The 15240-nt window shown below is 50.0% G+C and overlaps 4 protein-coding genes across 4 annotated transcripts; all 4 read right to left on the minus strand.

Annotated features, from left to right (window-relative positions):
* Positions 1-2552: 2552 nt before the first annotated feature.
* H6S33_010656 (uncharacterized protein) lies at positions 2553-5681 on the minus strand (the record flags this gene model as incomplete). Its single annotated transcript, XM_044841999.1, has 5 exons — positions 2553-2823; positions 2879-3523; positions 3594-4601; positions 4662-5334; positions 5498-5681. The coding sequence occupies 5 exons, from the start codon at positions 5679-5681 to the stop codon at positions 2553-2555; spliced, it is 2781 nt and encodes a 926-aa protein (XP_044696586.1).
* A 1737-nt stretch (positions 5682-7418) lies between these two features.
* H6S33_010657 (uncharacterized protein) lies at positions 7419-7916 on the minus strand (the record flags this gene model as incomplete). The annotated part of the gene is made up of 1 exon (XM_044842000.1): positions 7419-7916. One exon carries the CDS (start codon positions 7914-7916, stop codon positions 7419-7421), a length of 498 nt encoding a protein of 165 aa, XP_044696587.1.
* A 3771-nt stretch (positions 7917-11687) lies between these two features.
* Positions 11688-13566, minus strand: H6S33_010658 (uncharacterized protein; the record flags this gene model as incomplete). The annotated part of the gene is made up of 4 exons (XM_044842002.1): positions 11688-11831; positions 11905-13166; positions 13239-13491; positions 13564-13566. 4 exons carry the CDS (start codon positions 13564-13566, stop codon positions 11688-11690), a joined length of 1662 nt encoding a protein of 553 aa, XP_044696588.1.
* An 887-nt stretch (positions 13567-14453) lies between these two features.
* Positions 14454-14786, minus strand: H6S33_010659 (uncharacterized protein; the record flags this gene model as incomplete). The annotated part of the gene is made up of 4 exons (XM_044842003.1): positions 14454-14482; positions 14538-14576; positions 14648-14704; positions 14762-14786. 4 exons carry the CDS (start codon positions 14784-14786, stop codon positions 14454-14456), a joined length of 150 nt encoding a protein of 49 aa, XP_044696589.1.
* Positions 14787-15240: the final 454 nt, after the last annotated feature.

Consider the following 15240-nt stretch of genomic DNA (forward strand, 5'->3'; position numbering starts at 1 on the left):
GCTGTGCGAGCAGTGACAGGTGCCTCAAGGTGCCTCTGCCTCGTATGGTCCATGCTTTTTCTCGCTCATACGAAGAGAGGTGATGTCTCGAGGTGCTCGAGCTGCTCGAGGCAGATAATTACTACATTTAGACCCACCAAAGTTGTATTTTACTATCAAAAATTGACGAAACTGCACTGGAGAATCCGGGAATTCGAATACTTCCAATGTTCCTCTCGATATCGACCCGGAAACTGCAATCTCAGTGTATACATGGCACTAATACTGTGGAAAACACTATTTCCCACCAAACCTCTGTTTTGACATGCCGTCGACATGAAGGTCTAAAAACAGTGAAGAGAAGGGGTAGAAATCTCTAGAGATTGTGAGAGCTCGGAAATGACTACAGTTTGGGCAGCAGTGGCTACATGTACGTAGCACTGGGTAGCTATGTAAGTAACAAATCTACGCCTACAGCAGGTACGACCCACGTATGGCTAAGTCCCACCCGCAACCCAAGATAACAAATTTTCTCCTGTGGCTAAACCAGCAAGGTGTCCATAACTCACATCCACAGGGCTAACCCTCCTTACTCTGCAATCCTGTCAGCCAAAATCCAGTCTTGGCAAACTCCCCAAGAGTATATAAGCCTGCCCTCTCCCCCACCCAACTTTTTCCCTCGGGGGAGCAGCCTTAGGGCAAGTACTCCCCCTAGAGGAGTAGCCTTCGCGGCAAGAACTCCTCCGGGGGGAGTAGCCTTTGAGGCAAGAACTCCTCCCGAGTTAATTTTTTTTTTATTTTTTTTTTTTTATTTTTTTATTTTATTTTATTTTTTTTTACTCCTGCCTGCTCCCCTTGTGTGGCAGCGCAAGTCCCCCACTTTCTGGGACTTGTGCTGCCACACAAGGGGACCCGTTTCTTTAGCCTCTTCTGGTTGCTGGGTTCTGTCCACCAGCAACCAGAAGGGGCTAAGTTACGTTCGGTCGTTTCTTTGGCCTCTCCTGGCCCCCTTTTGGGGCCGGGAGGGGCCTGAGTTACGTTAGGTTGTTTCTTGGGCCTCTCTTGGTTCTTGGGCTCTTGCCCGAGGACCAGGAGGGGCCCGAGTTGCGGTAGGTCTCCGCTGTGAGCGGTTTTTTTTTTTTTTCGGCCTCTTCTGGTTCTTGGGCTTTGCGGCCTGGGAGCTGGGAGGGGCCGAGTTGCGTTAGGACTACTCTTCGCCCCTTTGCTTCCGCTGGGGAGGAAAGATCACTATCGGTCTCTGGGTGCTCTCCGAGGGAGTGATAGTGATCTTTTACCTCTTCGTCTTTTTTTTGCTCTCTATGGAGAGAGTAACTAAAGATTGCCAGTCGGTCTGTTGTGGTCTTTAGGCTCTGTTTCTCGTCCCTGACGGCGGGAGCGGAGGTTGCTATCAGTCTCTGGGCTCAGTCCGAGGGGTTGATAGTGATCTCTTCTCCTTCCTGTATTCTTTCTACTCTCTCTATGCGTAGAGTAAAGAAAAGTCTCTCCCTGTCCCCCCTGCGAATGGAGTAGATCACAACCAATCTCCACGCGCAGTCCGAGTGATTGATCGTGATCACCTCCGTTCCCCCAGCCCCTCCCCGCCCTCTCTACGGAGCGGGTACAACAAAAAACCCCAAAACCCCATCTTAATTAAAAAAAAAAAATCTAAACACCAAATAATCGGCCTCGAGTTTGTGAGCTCTGTTTTTCTTTCACCGGTCTTGAACCAACGAATAAAATATTAGGCCGCTGTCTGTGCATCTGCGAATAGCTAGGCTTCTTGAGGTTGTACCGCGGTGAGATTATGCTAGCAGAGTTAATTATGCGAAAGTGTTTTAATCTTGGCACTGGAATGAGCCGGATGCCTTGTCTCTACTATGGCCGCGCGGGTGTTCGTTATCTACGCCGCCAGTGCTGTCTAAAGCATTGAGTATAGTCACCACGTATGTAGCTCTCAAGATTTCCACAGGTTCTTTTGTCTCCTATCCACGGCGTGTGTGGGGTAAGGTATTTACACCACCGAGTGATACCCCATGACCCACCCCCCCCCCCAGCTCGCTCCCCACCAACCGCCCTAAAACAGGCCGGTATGTAGCACCCACAAAGGTCCCCCTGCCATAATCCGGCATAGTTCGTGCGCACTACATATCGCAGTGGCGCGATGGCCTTAGGTCTCCGGTACGTATGGTCTGAATGGCTTCTTTAGGTATGGTTACTCTACGAGGCTCCAGATGCCATTACCTTCCTTGATCTACTGAATTACGAATCACAATTCACTCATGATCACTGTATGTAGGTGTACATTACCACGTGCGCCCACACAACAAACACCACCTCTAGAATCGAGTGATACTCTATGAACCTCCCCCACCACCACCACCACCACCACCACCACCACCACCACCACCACCACCACCACCACATAACCACCACCTGCTCGTCCGCTCGCTTGCTCGCTCAATAAACAGAAAAACCCAAAGAGAAAGAGAAAGAAAAAAAAAACAGCAAAAAGTCCTCTATCCCAATAACTATTTTAATCCACTGCCCCTCCCCCCTCCCCCTCCTCCCGCAAACTAGCAAACCACACACCCAATCCCATACATCGCCCTCTCCACCTCCTTCTTGACGCGATACCAGTCCTCTCTCCTCGTGGCATACTCATACACCTCCTCGACCCTAAAGATGCCGCCGAAGCGGCTCGGGTCCGCAATCACCGTCGCCATCTGCCGCGCGTGCCCCGGGTCGATGAGGTATATCTGCGACAGCTCGCGCAGCGCGTTGAAGTATGCTTCGAGCGCCTTGATCTTGAGCGTCGTGATGTAGGCGTGGTAGTGGTTCATGTCGCTGTTGCTCTGTTAGTAGGGACGAAGCGGGGGGAAGGGGGGGGGGGGAGAGAGACCTGATGAGCTTGATAGCCCCATCGACACTGATACGCTGCCGCTTGATATGTTTACACAGCGACGCAAACAGCCTCACGCCGACCTCCTGGTTGAACACATCGAGCACATTCTTATCCGTGCTGCCCACCAGCAGCTTCGTATGCCCGCTGACCACCTCAACCACCTGCACCGCCGTCTTACTCGGCCCAATGTCAAAGTCCACCATCGCCGGCGCCTCCCCGCCGCCCACGCCGTTCAGCACGCCCGGGTTGAAGTCGGCCGGCTGCTGCGTCGTCGCGAAGATGTGGTCCACCTCGTCCATGAGTACGTCGATGCCCATGTTGAGTCCGGCGGCCACGCGCTCGTCCAGCATCTGTTCAAAGCGTTTTTTTTCTTTGGCGGCCGGGTTGAGGAAGTCGTTGCGGTCCGTCAGCTTGCCCGCGACTAGCTCCTGCTCGTAGAATACGTCGATCATCTGCTGGATTAGGTCGCCGACGTTGACGAGCTCCAGGAAGGTCACGAGCGGCGCGACGCGGTTGTGTTGGGTGACGGTGCGCGGGTCGTAGGCTTTGAGGTGCTCGACGGCCTTGTCGAAGCCGGCCTTGACGTGGCGGGGGCCAAGCACCTGCAGCAGCGCGATGAAGATGGCTTCGCATTGTTCTTTGCTGGCGGTGGTGTTAGCTAGCTGGAACAGGTGGACTGGAAGGAGGAGGGAGGGAGGGAGGGGGGTAATACGCTTCTTCGCCGGTCTGGCCGCCGCTGCGGGCAAAGAGGGCGGCGCGCTCGAGGCTCTCCTTGGCGTTGTGGACGAGCGATAGTGCGACCTCGAGGCTGAAGAGCGAGCGGATGCCCTCGAGTCTAGAATTCATGATTGCCGCCTTCGCCGCCAGCTCCGTCGTCGGCGGGGGGCCGACCGTGCCGGCACTAGCCGCCTCTATCGTCGTTGTCCCCGCATACGGGCTCGGGTCCGCCGCCGCCGCTGCCGCCGCCACCTCCGCCTTCGCCGGCAGCACCACACTATTCCGGGCAAACGGCGACGGGATCACCGACACGGGCATGAGGATGACCTTCTTGAACGTCGACAGAAAGTCGCGCTTGTCGGCCTCTCTGTTGATATTCGACATGAAGAACGACTCTGTGGCGGCGTCGGCGTCGAGGATCTTCTTCTCCCACCTCTCGACCTCCGTCTCGCCGCGCTTGCGGAACCACTCGAGCTCGTCGCTGAGGTACAGGTCGACATGGCTCTCCCACACGCGGCCGATCACGGTGCGCACGTCCTGCTTCCACAGGTCGTCGCTGTAGCCCCCCGTGGGCGTGAGCGTGCGCGCAAAGTTGACGCACTGCGTGTAGATGCCCGCGACCGCCTTGAGGTACATTTCGGTGTCCCGCTCGTGCGCCTCCTCGAGTATCGGCGTGATGTACTCTGCGATCACGTCCTCCGAAACCCTCTCGAGGAAGGGCATCATCGCGTTGACGTGCGGGGGGAACACACGGTCTATGACGGAGGCCTGCTCGTTGATCACCTTGGATAGCCGGTCAAAGAAGGTCGCCGAGGGCGCAAGTGAGAACTGCCCCGCCGTCGGCTTGTCAAACGAGTCCATGGGATTCCCGAGCTTCTCACGCTCAAACATGACGGGGTGCTTCTGCACAAATAGCTGCACACACGCCTGGCCTCCATTAAGCAATATTAGTACATTAGCATACCGCTTCATCCGGCCGTCTATATCGCCCGACTCATAGCCTCTATCGAACAATCAGCACCGCAAGACAAACCGAAATCCAAGAAAAAAAGAAGAAGCGCACCCTTCAAACTCCCTCAACGCCGCATTCTCAAAGATGCCCGCCATAAGGTTCAACCTCTCCCTGCGCTCCCCAAACCCATACGCCGTATCACTCAGCGCAAACACCTTCATCTGCGCCAACATCCTCGCCTGCTGCTCCGGGTCCCTAAAGATCCTAAACACCACCGGGTCCGTATGCGTCTTGGCCTTCGCCAGATCAAAATACAGCGGCGCCAGCGCACCATACACCCTTCCATACTCCTGCCTCGCAAAGCCCCTCACACTCTTCACACTCGGCAGCACCAACAACAAGCTCGCCGGATCCCTCAGACTCGCCCTCTGCGGCGGCGGCGGCTCCGCCCTCAACGGCGCCATCATGTCCAGCCCATCGCTCACGGGCCGCCGGGCCCTCGTCTCCTCCTCCGTGGCGTCAAAGATGGTCGACGACCTGTTCCCGTCGAGGGCGGCCGCGGCGGCGGTCTCCTGGGCCTTCGCGGCGGCCATTGTGGCGCGGCGGCGCTTCATGGCCTCCTCGAAGCGCTTGCGCGCCTCGGTCTCGTTCCACACGCCCATGAGGCGCAGCCGGTAGACCCAGCGCGTGTCGTCGTAGACCATCTCCTGCATGCGGCGGGAGACGCGGGCGAAGCGCAGCAGGTCGGCCACGGGCAGGTATTCGAGGATTGTGGCGAAGATTTCTGCGAGTGGGGAAAAAAAAGGCAATAGAACATCTCAGCATTTTGTGTGTGTATTATTATTATTATATGTATAGAACGAAAGAATTGGGCAGAGCGGAGAAGAGGTTTTCAGGGGGGGTGGATTGTAAAAAAAAAAAAGAGAGAGATAGAGGGAGAGGTCAACCAGCTGGTAATATCGGTTTATTTGAGCTGCCATGGCCGAGCTGGAGCTGTGAGCGGCGGCGTGTCATGGACGGAGGTGGGGCAAGGTCCATCTTTGCAGCCGGGAACGAGGACCTCACGCCCCTGCCCGAGGCCTGTGTAGGAGCTGGCATGGCGGGGGACTGTACGGAGAAGCGGGCGGCCATGTTTGTGGAGATGGAGTTAGAAATCTATGTATGTTTTCTTCGTGAGCTTCCCAGGAGTGATAGTGGGGGTGGGAGGCTTGGTGGTGGGATATGTTCGTGATAGTGGGCCGAGGTGGGATGGATATGGTGGTGTATGTATGTATGTAGGTATGTATGTAGCAAGGTACAAGCAAGCAAGCAAGCAAGCAAGCAAGCAAGCTTCACACTCGACTTCAGGCTGCTCTTGCTCTCCGTTAGCTTTCCTTCCGTTCTCGACCTGCAGCTGAGACAGGGGTTCAACGGTCACGTGTGCCAAGGCGCTGGGTGGAAAGACGACCGAGTGCTTGGCCGTGACGACAAATGGATTCGAGGAGCTGTGCCCGCTCTGTGGTCGGTCGAGGAAAACACTTACCGGAGTCTCGGACCAGGGAGGGCGGGCAGAGTAGATGGCATTCCCCCCCCTCTCGCTGCGGCATCCCGTACGTGGGTTGGGCTGATTGATAATCAATCACTCAAGGCTGCTGGCTGTGGATTCGATAAGCTAGCTAGGCTCGGTGTTCTGGTGAGTTCTGTGGCTCGGTAGGAATGGAATGGCACAGGCAGAGGAGAGGCGTACCGCTGACATCATTCAGGCAGTCGAGGTTAGAGCAGGAGTCAGAGCAAGAGTCCGATCTACATGCTGAGAGGTTTTGGTTCCACAGTGTCCTCTTTGGGGTGTCTTTCTTGAGTGCTACCCTCCCTGGCTCTGGCTGACCATAGAGTACTCGTTCTAAATTCTCGGACGGGAACACACAGGTAGATACATGTACGCGCGCAGCGCTTTTCTCGAGTTGCAAGCGCAGCCCAGAGTACATGTTTCCTGTGCCGCGGACATACATACATGGAAACAACATACAAGCCACAAAGGGAAGGGTCTCACATGCTCCCTGGACAGTGCATGTTTCAATCCCAACAAATAAACACTCAAACGCCTTGCATGAAAGCACACGATAAACACAGACAAAAAAAAAAAAAAGGAAGAGGTCATGAAGCACACATGTCTTTACATAACACATGTATGTTTCAACCATCAGCTAACGGTCGGAATATCGCAATCAGCATAATAGCAGCCTCCCACAGAATAATAATACATATCAATACACTTTCGCGATAACAATAATAATATACAGTCGAATAACGACACCGGCCTAGGCTCTTCATAGGATGGATGGCTGGATGGCTGGATGGCTGGATGGCTGGATGGACGCACTTGCAATTGTGCGCCGACCATTCCCAAAGCAGAGTGTGCACAGTCAGTGTGCAGCTGTAGCCAAACGCCATCTGGATCTGAGAAAGCTTAGCCCATCATCCGAAACGCCAACCATCCCTGCCCGCAATCAATCCCACAACCAAAAACCCTCAAAACGACACAACCTGTCCACGCACAAAGGATACGCGTCTACCAGGACAGCGATCCTTCAAAGATCCCTTCTCTCCGACCCTTTTTTTTTCTCCTTCATTGCCCATTAACATCTCCCTAGCTCACTCGGAAAGATTAATAAAATAAATAAAAAAAATAAAAATGCAAATACTCCTCCCCCCAGCCCGTCTATGTAGTCATCAAGCTAACCCCTCATTCACTCCCCGGTCACCCATCATCACTCGCTCGGAAATCGCGGCACCAACGGCCCGAATCCACATCCATATCTCGCCTCACTCACAATCACAATCACACCAACCACCCACCATCTACCACACCCACACCCACACCCCCCCCCTTTAATTATCGTCGCTATTATAAACGATAATCCTCACTACCTCTGGTCTCGTGTTATGGTCGACCAGCACATACCCGCCCACTCTCCACGCGCCATTCAGAAATTTCTGGCACTTCTCCACCAGTTTCCCCGCAACCTCTCCAGCCTGCTGGCACGTCACCCAGTGCCCTGGTATCGCACATATCCCCACTGATGCTGTGTCGAGCGTCTTCAGTAGCTTGCACACAGACCCCACCGTGTTGGTTTGCTGGCACCGCTTGCGCCCGCGCGTGTATAGGATTGTGGCGGCGTTAAGTACGTCGCTGGACCATGGCGAGGTGGAACTCGTCTCGCAGCGCAGCGATATGCGGGCGTGTATTATGGGATTTAGGAGGTTTATTGGTGGGGGTTCGGTGCTGTCGACGGTAGTTGAGGGGGTTGTGGTCGCGGGCAAGACAAGAAATAATAATACTGGTAGTAACAGCAGTAGCAGTGAGGAACAGCGGGAAAAGCTGTGCATGGTGAGGGTGCTGCTTGGTATTTATTCAAGACCCAGGGTTGGGGGGGGGGTGGGAAAAAAGTCTTGGTGAAAGCTGGGCGTGGAGATTGTCGGGTCCTTATATATGCCTGCCCCATCTCCATCCAGCTGCACCTTCGATCCCCACAATGCTTGGTATTTAGATCTTTTGAAAGTTCTACACACACTTCCTGGCACCCACTCACTCCCCAGTAATACTAATCACGGCCACTCGGCATCCAAAACAGACCAACAACATGCAGCCACGAACGACTGGAAAAAGAAAAGAAAAAAGCTTGAACTTTCGGCTAGAAGAGTGTCCGACCAGGGTGTGAGGGGTTGAAAGAGGGAATCCTGGTAGGTTTGATCCCCACCCACTCCCGCCGGGAATTATGCCGAGCGTAGAGTAGCCCGTTGTATTGTTGCGCCCTCCTCTCCCCGGATATAGCCTACATGTACCCTGGATACCTGGATGTTTTGTTTGCATACACTTTCGGTGAGGTTATTGATTCATAGATGATCACTCGTGTTTTTCGAGTTTTTCTTGACTTGCTGACTGCAATATGATCCGGATCGTGACATCGCGGAATTTTGAATTCTGTATCGAATCTGCACTTTATCGAAGATGTCTTACAAACGTGTGGCAAATCTGGATGCAGACTTAACTACCTTTTTTATAGCTTACTGTGCACCGCAGATCCCAATTAAAAGACCTAATGATCGAGCCTTCAATGATGTATCTGGAACCGACGCCAACTTTGGAGGCAAGGCCTCTCACTGCTAGCCATGAAACTGTCTCGATCAAAATGAGAGGATCTTCATAAGAAACAGCTTCTGGTATATCGTAGCCATTCCAGTATACGGAGAAAGAAAATGTCATAAAAATGAGGGCTTTAATGCACTTATATAGTCCCCGCAAATGCGCCCGCGGGTTATCTTATAGGATTTCTCCTATTCTGCTCTGGCCCAAAATCTCTCCTGTACTCTCCATTCACATACACCGAATATGTAGTTGGCCTTGAAATATAACCTTAGTTAACACCACGCCCCTGGTTGATAATGCTTCGTGTTATCCGGAAACGTTTCCAGTATATATTTCAACTGAAGACTTGCAGCCTTAGAAACCTAAATCGAGCTCCTTCGTCGTCCTGGTTTATAGTTAGACACCTAGCTCCACCAAGGAGATTCAACTTCGACTTTAGTCGTATCTCATCACAAGGATAACGACTCCTGGCCACTTTCTTAGCCTCTATATCTTCTTATAAATGTTCGACTCACCTACTAGCCTAAATGCACGCCATACTTTAGCAGGTATTTCGACAGAAGTAAGATAGATGATGATTGTATTGGGAGGTTTAACTGTTGGAAATCTCGCTAAATACTCCACTACCGACCACATCTCTGCCACGACATCATTAACCTCCACTGTACACATCGCCATAACTATCAACGGCTCCCTAGAAATACCATACCCAACCCCAAGCCAACAGTCGAAGGAATAAGATGCCATTACCTATGGGAGCATGCGAAGGGATTGGCACCGTTTCCAGGCTTATGGATAGAGGGATATATGAGACTTGAGGGATACCTAAAGTAGCCGGTTTTAGCACAGATTAGGTTATCTATCGATTATAGACACTTTAATTTCAGAGTAACCGTGCACGTATTAAGAAATTGGAGCAGATCTAGATCACAGCAAGGGAAGTACCGAGATACCCCCAAACCCCACGTTATTGTCCGGCAATACCCTCCGGTCAAAACATGCCCCTGCCCCCCCATCATCACGGTACCAAGCCACATGTAGCCCAAAACCCGAAGCGAAGCTAGCTGCAGGACTTGATTAGTGACCGACGCCCAGTTGTCAGACTCTGCCATTCAGGTAGTTCCTATCTGTCAATGGGAGAGAGTATGGGAAATATGCAACGATTAACACCGACAGGTGGGCGGGCCATACTCTTTCCCCTTCTTATTTATGTTCTACACACGCCAAAAAGGGTCATCGGCAGCTCGACGTGGAAAAGAAGGAGTGGTTAGTTCATCCAATTCAAAACGTGAACGGGCTAGTGCATTCCCGAGAGTTGACCCTCGGCCTCTAGTTGAGCGAGGAGGGGGGAGGCCGTACCCTGGTCTTGTTCCCAGATTGTACTGTTGTGCAGAAAATGTAACCGGGCATTACGCCCTTGGAAGTGTAGTTTTACCAGAGGACCACATCGATATCTCTCGCAATCATTTCATAGTGGCGCTTTAATACCCACCCGTCCGCTAAGCTTCCTTCCGTCAGCATCTGTCGGAAAATCTTATTTTATACCACACTATCTACACGGAAATCTTAAGTTCGGGTGTTGTTGAACCGATCACCTAAGGTTGGAGGGGGTATTCATTTAACAAGGGCAAATTCTGGGATTTTGGGTATGCTTAAACTACGTGATTGACAGGGAGGGGGCTCCTGAGAGGAAGAACAAAATAGTCGGCAGTCACGAGCACCTAATTTTCGCGGTCTGAGGTACTGGGTTACATCGAGCTTTTTGACTAGCGGTGCCTGGGGCTTTTTTGTGCGTGTTAGACATGAGGATGCTCAAAAAAAGAGGGACAAGAGGTGCAGTTTCATTATCTATAACGAAGGCAATAATTCAAATCTCCTCTTGGGGAAAACCCACATTATTCCTTGTATTAGATAATCTGGTCTACCCCTCATGTCCCTGAGTTTGCAATGTGTCGGGCTGCATACAACCAATGACGTAACAAACAACAAACGAGTTTACAGTAGGTTCCTATAGTCGAGTGATAGTTTATGAACCTGTTATATACGGTGGATAAACCGGTGCGAACCCGTAGCATTCACAGTTTCTGTGTTGTTGTTAGGGAAATTTTTTGAGTTATTTTCTTGCTGACTTCAAGATCTATAAAAGCTAGTGGCCCAGGGTGAGCTGGATCATAACTATGAATCATAAAAGATCACTCGACCGATAATTACCGCCAAGAAATGTATGGACTCGTGTATGTATGTATCTCTGTGTAGATGGCCCCAGTGAATACGAATGTCCAAAAAAACCCCGGCGCGGCAAAATCGGTCCAAAAGTAAAAATAGCAGTAAATTGACAGGGATCCCCTCCTCATCCGGGGATTTTAACCTAGGTCATTGAACTCGGCGACGACGGCAACAACAAAACTACAATCTACTTCTCAAGTTAGACCGGACTATACTCTAGTTGTTGATGTGCAAAATGTAGTTTTAACCCGCACCCTAGCGAATGGTTGAGGCTTGGCACTAAAGACCAAACAATCCCCCGATACCGCGGGTGTTGTGATTATACCAAGCAGAGATTGTTTTTCGATCAGCTATCCAGTTTTCTCCAGACCAACCTTGTGAATTTTCTGTTCGAGTCAGTGGTCAAGGTAAAACCACGGTTTATTGAGCTCATAGGCCATTATTTACGCTGGAACCAATAGATTTTTCACATTCCCATGCTCGGTATCCCCGTGAAAGAACCCACCCGAGCAATGTGTTATCCCATGGAAGTATCATTTACAGTTAAAGTAAAATAGGGTAGAGCTCGAAAAAAGAGGGATCGATCAAGGTATATATGTACTAGAGGAAATGCTTAGTTACACCTCTATACGTGTAATAATGCTGCTGAAGTTGACGGTAATGCGGATATAGAAGCACAGAAAAAAAAAAGGTTAAACATTCGAACCTCCTTTTCGTTACAAAGTTTTGACCCCTTTAACTAACCCAATTTCACCTCACATTTACGACCATATAGGGAAGCTATTCTACAATCCTTCAAACTCGCCACCTGCATCATCGTCATCAATCTCTCCATCTTGTATCTCCTTGGCCAATTCTCTTTCTCTCTCCCTAGCCTCCTGTGCATTCTTTAGCTCAAGCCTGTGCTGGTTCATTGGGAACCTCATAGCCTATGAGAGAAAAGATATCATTAGTTAAATGCTAAACTCATTGACACCCTCCTGGAGCAGGGACGAATCATACCTTGACACTATCGTTATGCAAACTCATGCAGAACATAATCCTCTCGTGGAAAGCTTCCTGTGGTTCTTGAGTGGCATACACATCTAACAACTCTTTGCTTTGCATGTAACCCTTCTCATGGTTCAAGGTCGCTTCAATGACACCGTCCCTAATCGCCTTGGCTACAATGTATTCGGCGCTTTCCTCACTGTCCAACCTGAGTCGGACACAAATGTCTCGCAAGGAAATCTTAGAGTAACTCAAGCTCATCATACGAATACCGGTCTTGATGACATTCTGACGGAGGCGAAGGATAAGTGAATATGTTCCATCCTTTTTGAATGTTTCTGCGTGGGTGTTGAGGGTATCAAAAAACGCATCAAGTTCTCCAATGCGAACAGCTTGAACCAGTAAGAAATAGGCGTGGAGAGCCTTCTCAAGCCTTGGTTCGCGGAAAATGGATCGTTCAGGAATATCGCCCATAAGTAGCTCGACAATTATATTCAGTTTGTTTGCAGCCTGGACGAATCCAGCCGCTGCAGCAGTTTGAGGTGCTTTACGGATAGCCCCAACCAACTCATTGTGAGCCGCAGTGTAATCAAGTTGGATTGCACGAATACGTCCCAGATAATACTGATAGCGGGCAATGAGATTATTCGCAGCAGATTCGGGGAAAACAGTCTTAGAGACAAGATGATCGGCTTGCGTGATATGTGACGTGAGGAGGTAGTTACGCAGAAGAAGTGTGATGAGAGTAGCTTGAGTATCGATGTCTTTGCGTAGTGTGGCAGTCCTAAGAGATGCCAGAAGCTGAGGGCGAATACTGGTCACAGCAGGAGAGGGGAGGAGCTCATGGAAACGAGCATAGTAGAAGTAAACTTTAGCGGCGAGTGAATCTAGGGTCCGGCGATTAAGTAAGTGAATCGTCTCAACGAGTTCAGTAGAGAACTTTGCGCCTTCTTCGAGGGATTTCTGGTCCAGAAGGTAGATCTGTGCGAGCAGATGAATGTATATATCGACCTCTGGTAATACATTCCCGCTGGCGCCTTCTTTGGAAGCCACCTCGGTACTTTCTACTTCCATAGCTCCGTCGTATTTGATGACCGCCTCTAGCCTTCGCACAGACGGGTGTTCCGCGGGGTATGTTTCCTTAATCACCTTTGCGAGGATCTCGGGGGTAAGACGCCGACGGAGAGATGAAATCGTACGGAGAACTCGAAGAGTGAATCGAGCATCGAAAAGAGTGACGGCTCTCTCCAGAAGAGTGAAGTTATCTTTGATTTCTGTATTGATTGTCATGAGCTCATCTTGTCATCCATTACACTTGCACTTAAAATCATAGGAGTTCAATATACCATTAATGGCCACAATTATGGGGTCCTCTTTAGCCTCATCCTTCTTATCATCACCATCACTTCCGGAAGCTTTCCCATCTTCCATCTCCACATCTCCCCCTGCCCCAACTTTCTTAATAGCTATCGGTTTCTGGGGAGCAGAGTCATCCTTCATATCAACGTCCTCAGAATCAAGCTGTTTATCTTCCATCTCCGAACTTCCTGATGCTGATTTCTTAACCGGTAGCTTCCGAGATGAAGACTTGGCTGGCTGCTTTTGATCGGGTTTCTTGTTATCTTTAGAGTCTTTAGAACCTCTGTTTGAGCGAAGAGAGCTTTTATCGACCATAATGCAGCCTTGGATGAGATCGCGAGATGTATGCGATGGCTGGAAATTCCTATGATAGATGGAGGGCGATGGAGTGGGATGGGAGATGGCGGAATGAATAGATTATGAGCTTAGAAGTGTAGAGTTGCTTGGGTCCTTGGGAGGTTTTGTGTCGCCGCGCCTATCCACTGCCCGCCGTTATGTCAGCAGTCTCGTTTCTACGTCAGCATGCGTGGACGCCAGCCCCTTGTCCCACTTGAAGAAGCATGTATGTACTACGAAACCAAGGGAAATTTAAATATTTTTTTACACAATTTTGGTTACCCAGCTAGTACTTGCAATTCTTGTTACCTAGCTACTTACAATTCTGGTTATCCAGTTACTTATTTTCAATCTCCAGTTCCAGTAGCTCGAGCTCCCACATGTGCAATTGTATTACTTTTGTTGTAATTCTCAAGCATACACCATAATCAATCAAACTATATGTAATTGCAAGGTCCTAACCATTTCTAAATAATTCGCCTTTGTTGGATTCGTACTTGTATCTGTATTTCGGCTATAGTCCCCTCGAGAAAACCACCAGAATTATTATTTCTGCTTGACTTTTATACATGATATCGTGAACATCAACCCAAATCTGAACGCCGGGTATTTTTTTTTATTTCTTTTTAGGAAGCAGCAGTAGCTCCAGAGGGCCCGTCGCCACCGGGGATTAACTTTCAAAAGACTCGAGTAAGCTTCCGCCAATTCCAATGGGAGGCCTGAAGCTGAGAGGTATCATACCATGCAGATGTTATTCCCGTTCAAAAGGATCTTCTTGAGCTTAACCTGTTCACCATCACTTTCGCTAAGTGGCATTATGTTAGGAATAAGAACTTTCTTTTATAGAACGGGCCTATTTCCACTCACTATTCGGTCACGTCCTCGAGCACCATATCTGCGATTGAGGTCAGTTTTATATCAAGCAACAATACGGATAATAGTAGACTTACTGACGTAATCGTCAAAGCCGACTAAAGTCCCGCTGAATTCTAGATTATGAATTAGAAACATTCCAACACCAACACTGCGGGGTTTGGGGGACTGGGTTAAGCAGTTCTACCTTTTTCGCCTTTCATGACAACCCATATTCTGGAGCCCACACACTTATCGACGAGTTCTGTTACAGTATAACAATTAGTTATTGATAATCTATAGATAAAGTCAAGAATCATACCTAGGGGAAGTAGTTGAGAAGCCATGGTTCATGCGGTTTGTGCCAGACGTACGCGGATAGTGCACGGGAGGAACTGCCCCTCGTCCTGGAGTAGGGTAACCTTTGCGATAACGCTCTCTAGCCACAAGGCTTGATAACGCTATCGTGTTTCGCCGCATGATCGTCGCACGAGAGCCTCATTAAATTTCAAATTCCCATCTCTCCGCCTTAGATGTTTCATACCGACTAGTAGAAATATTTCCCACTTTATATTACTTTATATTACCGCTTCAACTCACTCATGCTTCAAAGACGTCGAGCTGGGGCAAAGCACTTGTCAGTTCACTGTTCACCGCGACATATACCTTTTGTGGCGCCCTCATCTTCCAAACTACATGTACCGACCAAGTACTCTCCCTAATTGCAGAGTCAAATTCTTTGCTTCGTTGGTTGTGTCACCTCTAACTAGATATTGGAAATAGAACATATCACTCAACACT

Source organism: Morchella sextelata (genome assembly GCF_020137385.1).
Source record: "Morchella sextelata strain SCLS chromosome Unknown scls_5, whole genome shotgun sequence".
NCBI classification, from domain to species: domain Eukaryota; kingdom Fungi; phylum Ascomycota; class Pezizomycetes; order Pezizales; family Morchellaceae; genus Morchella; species Morchella sextelata.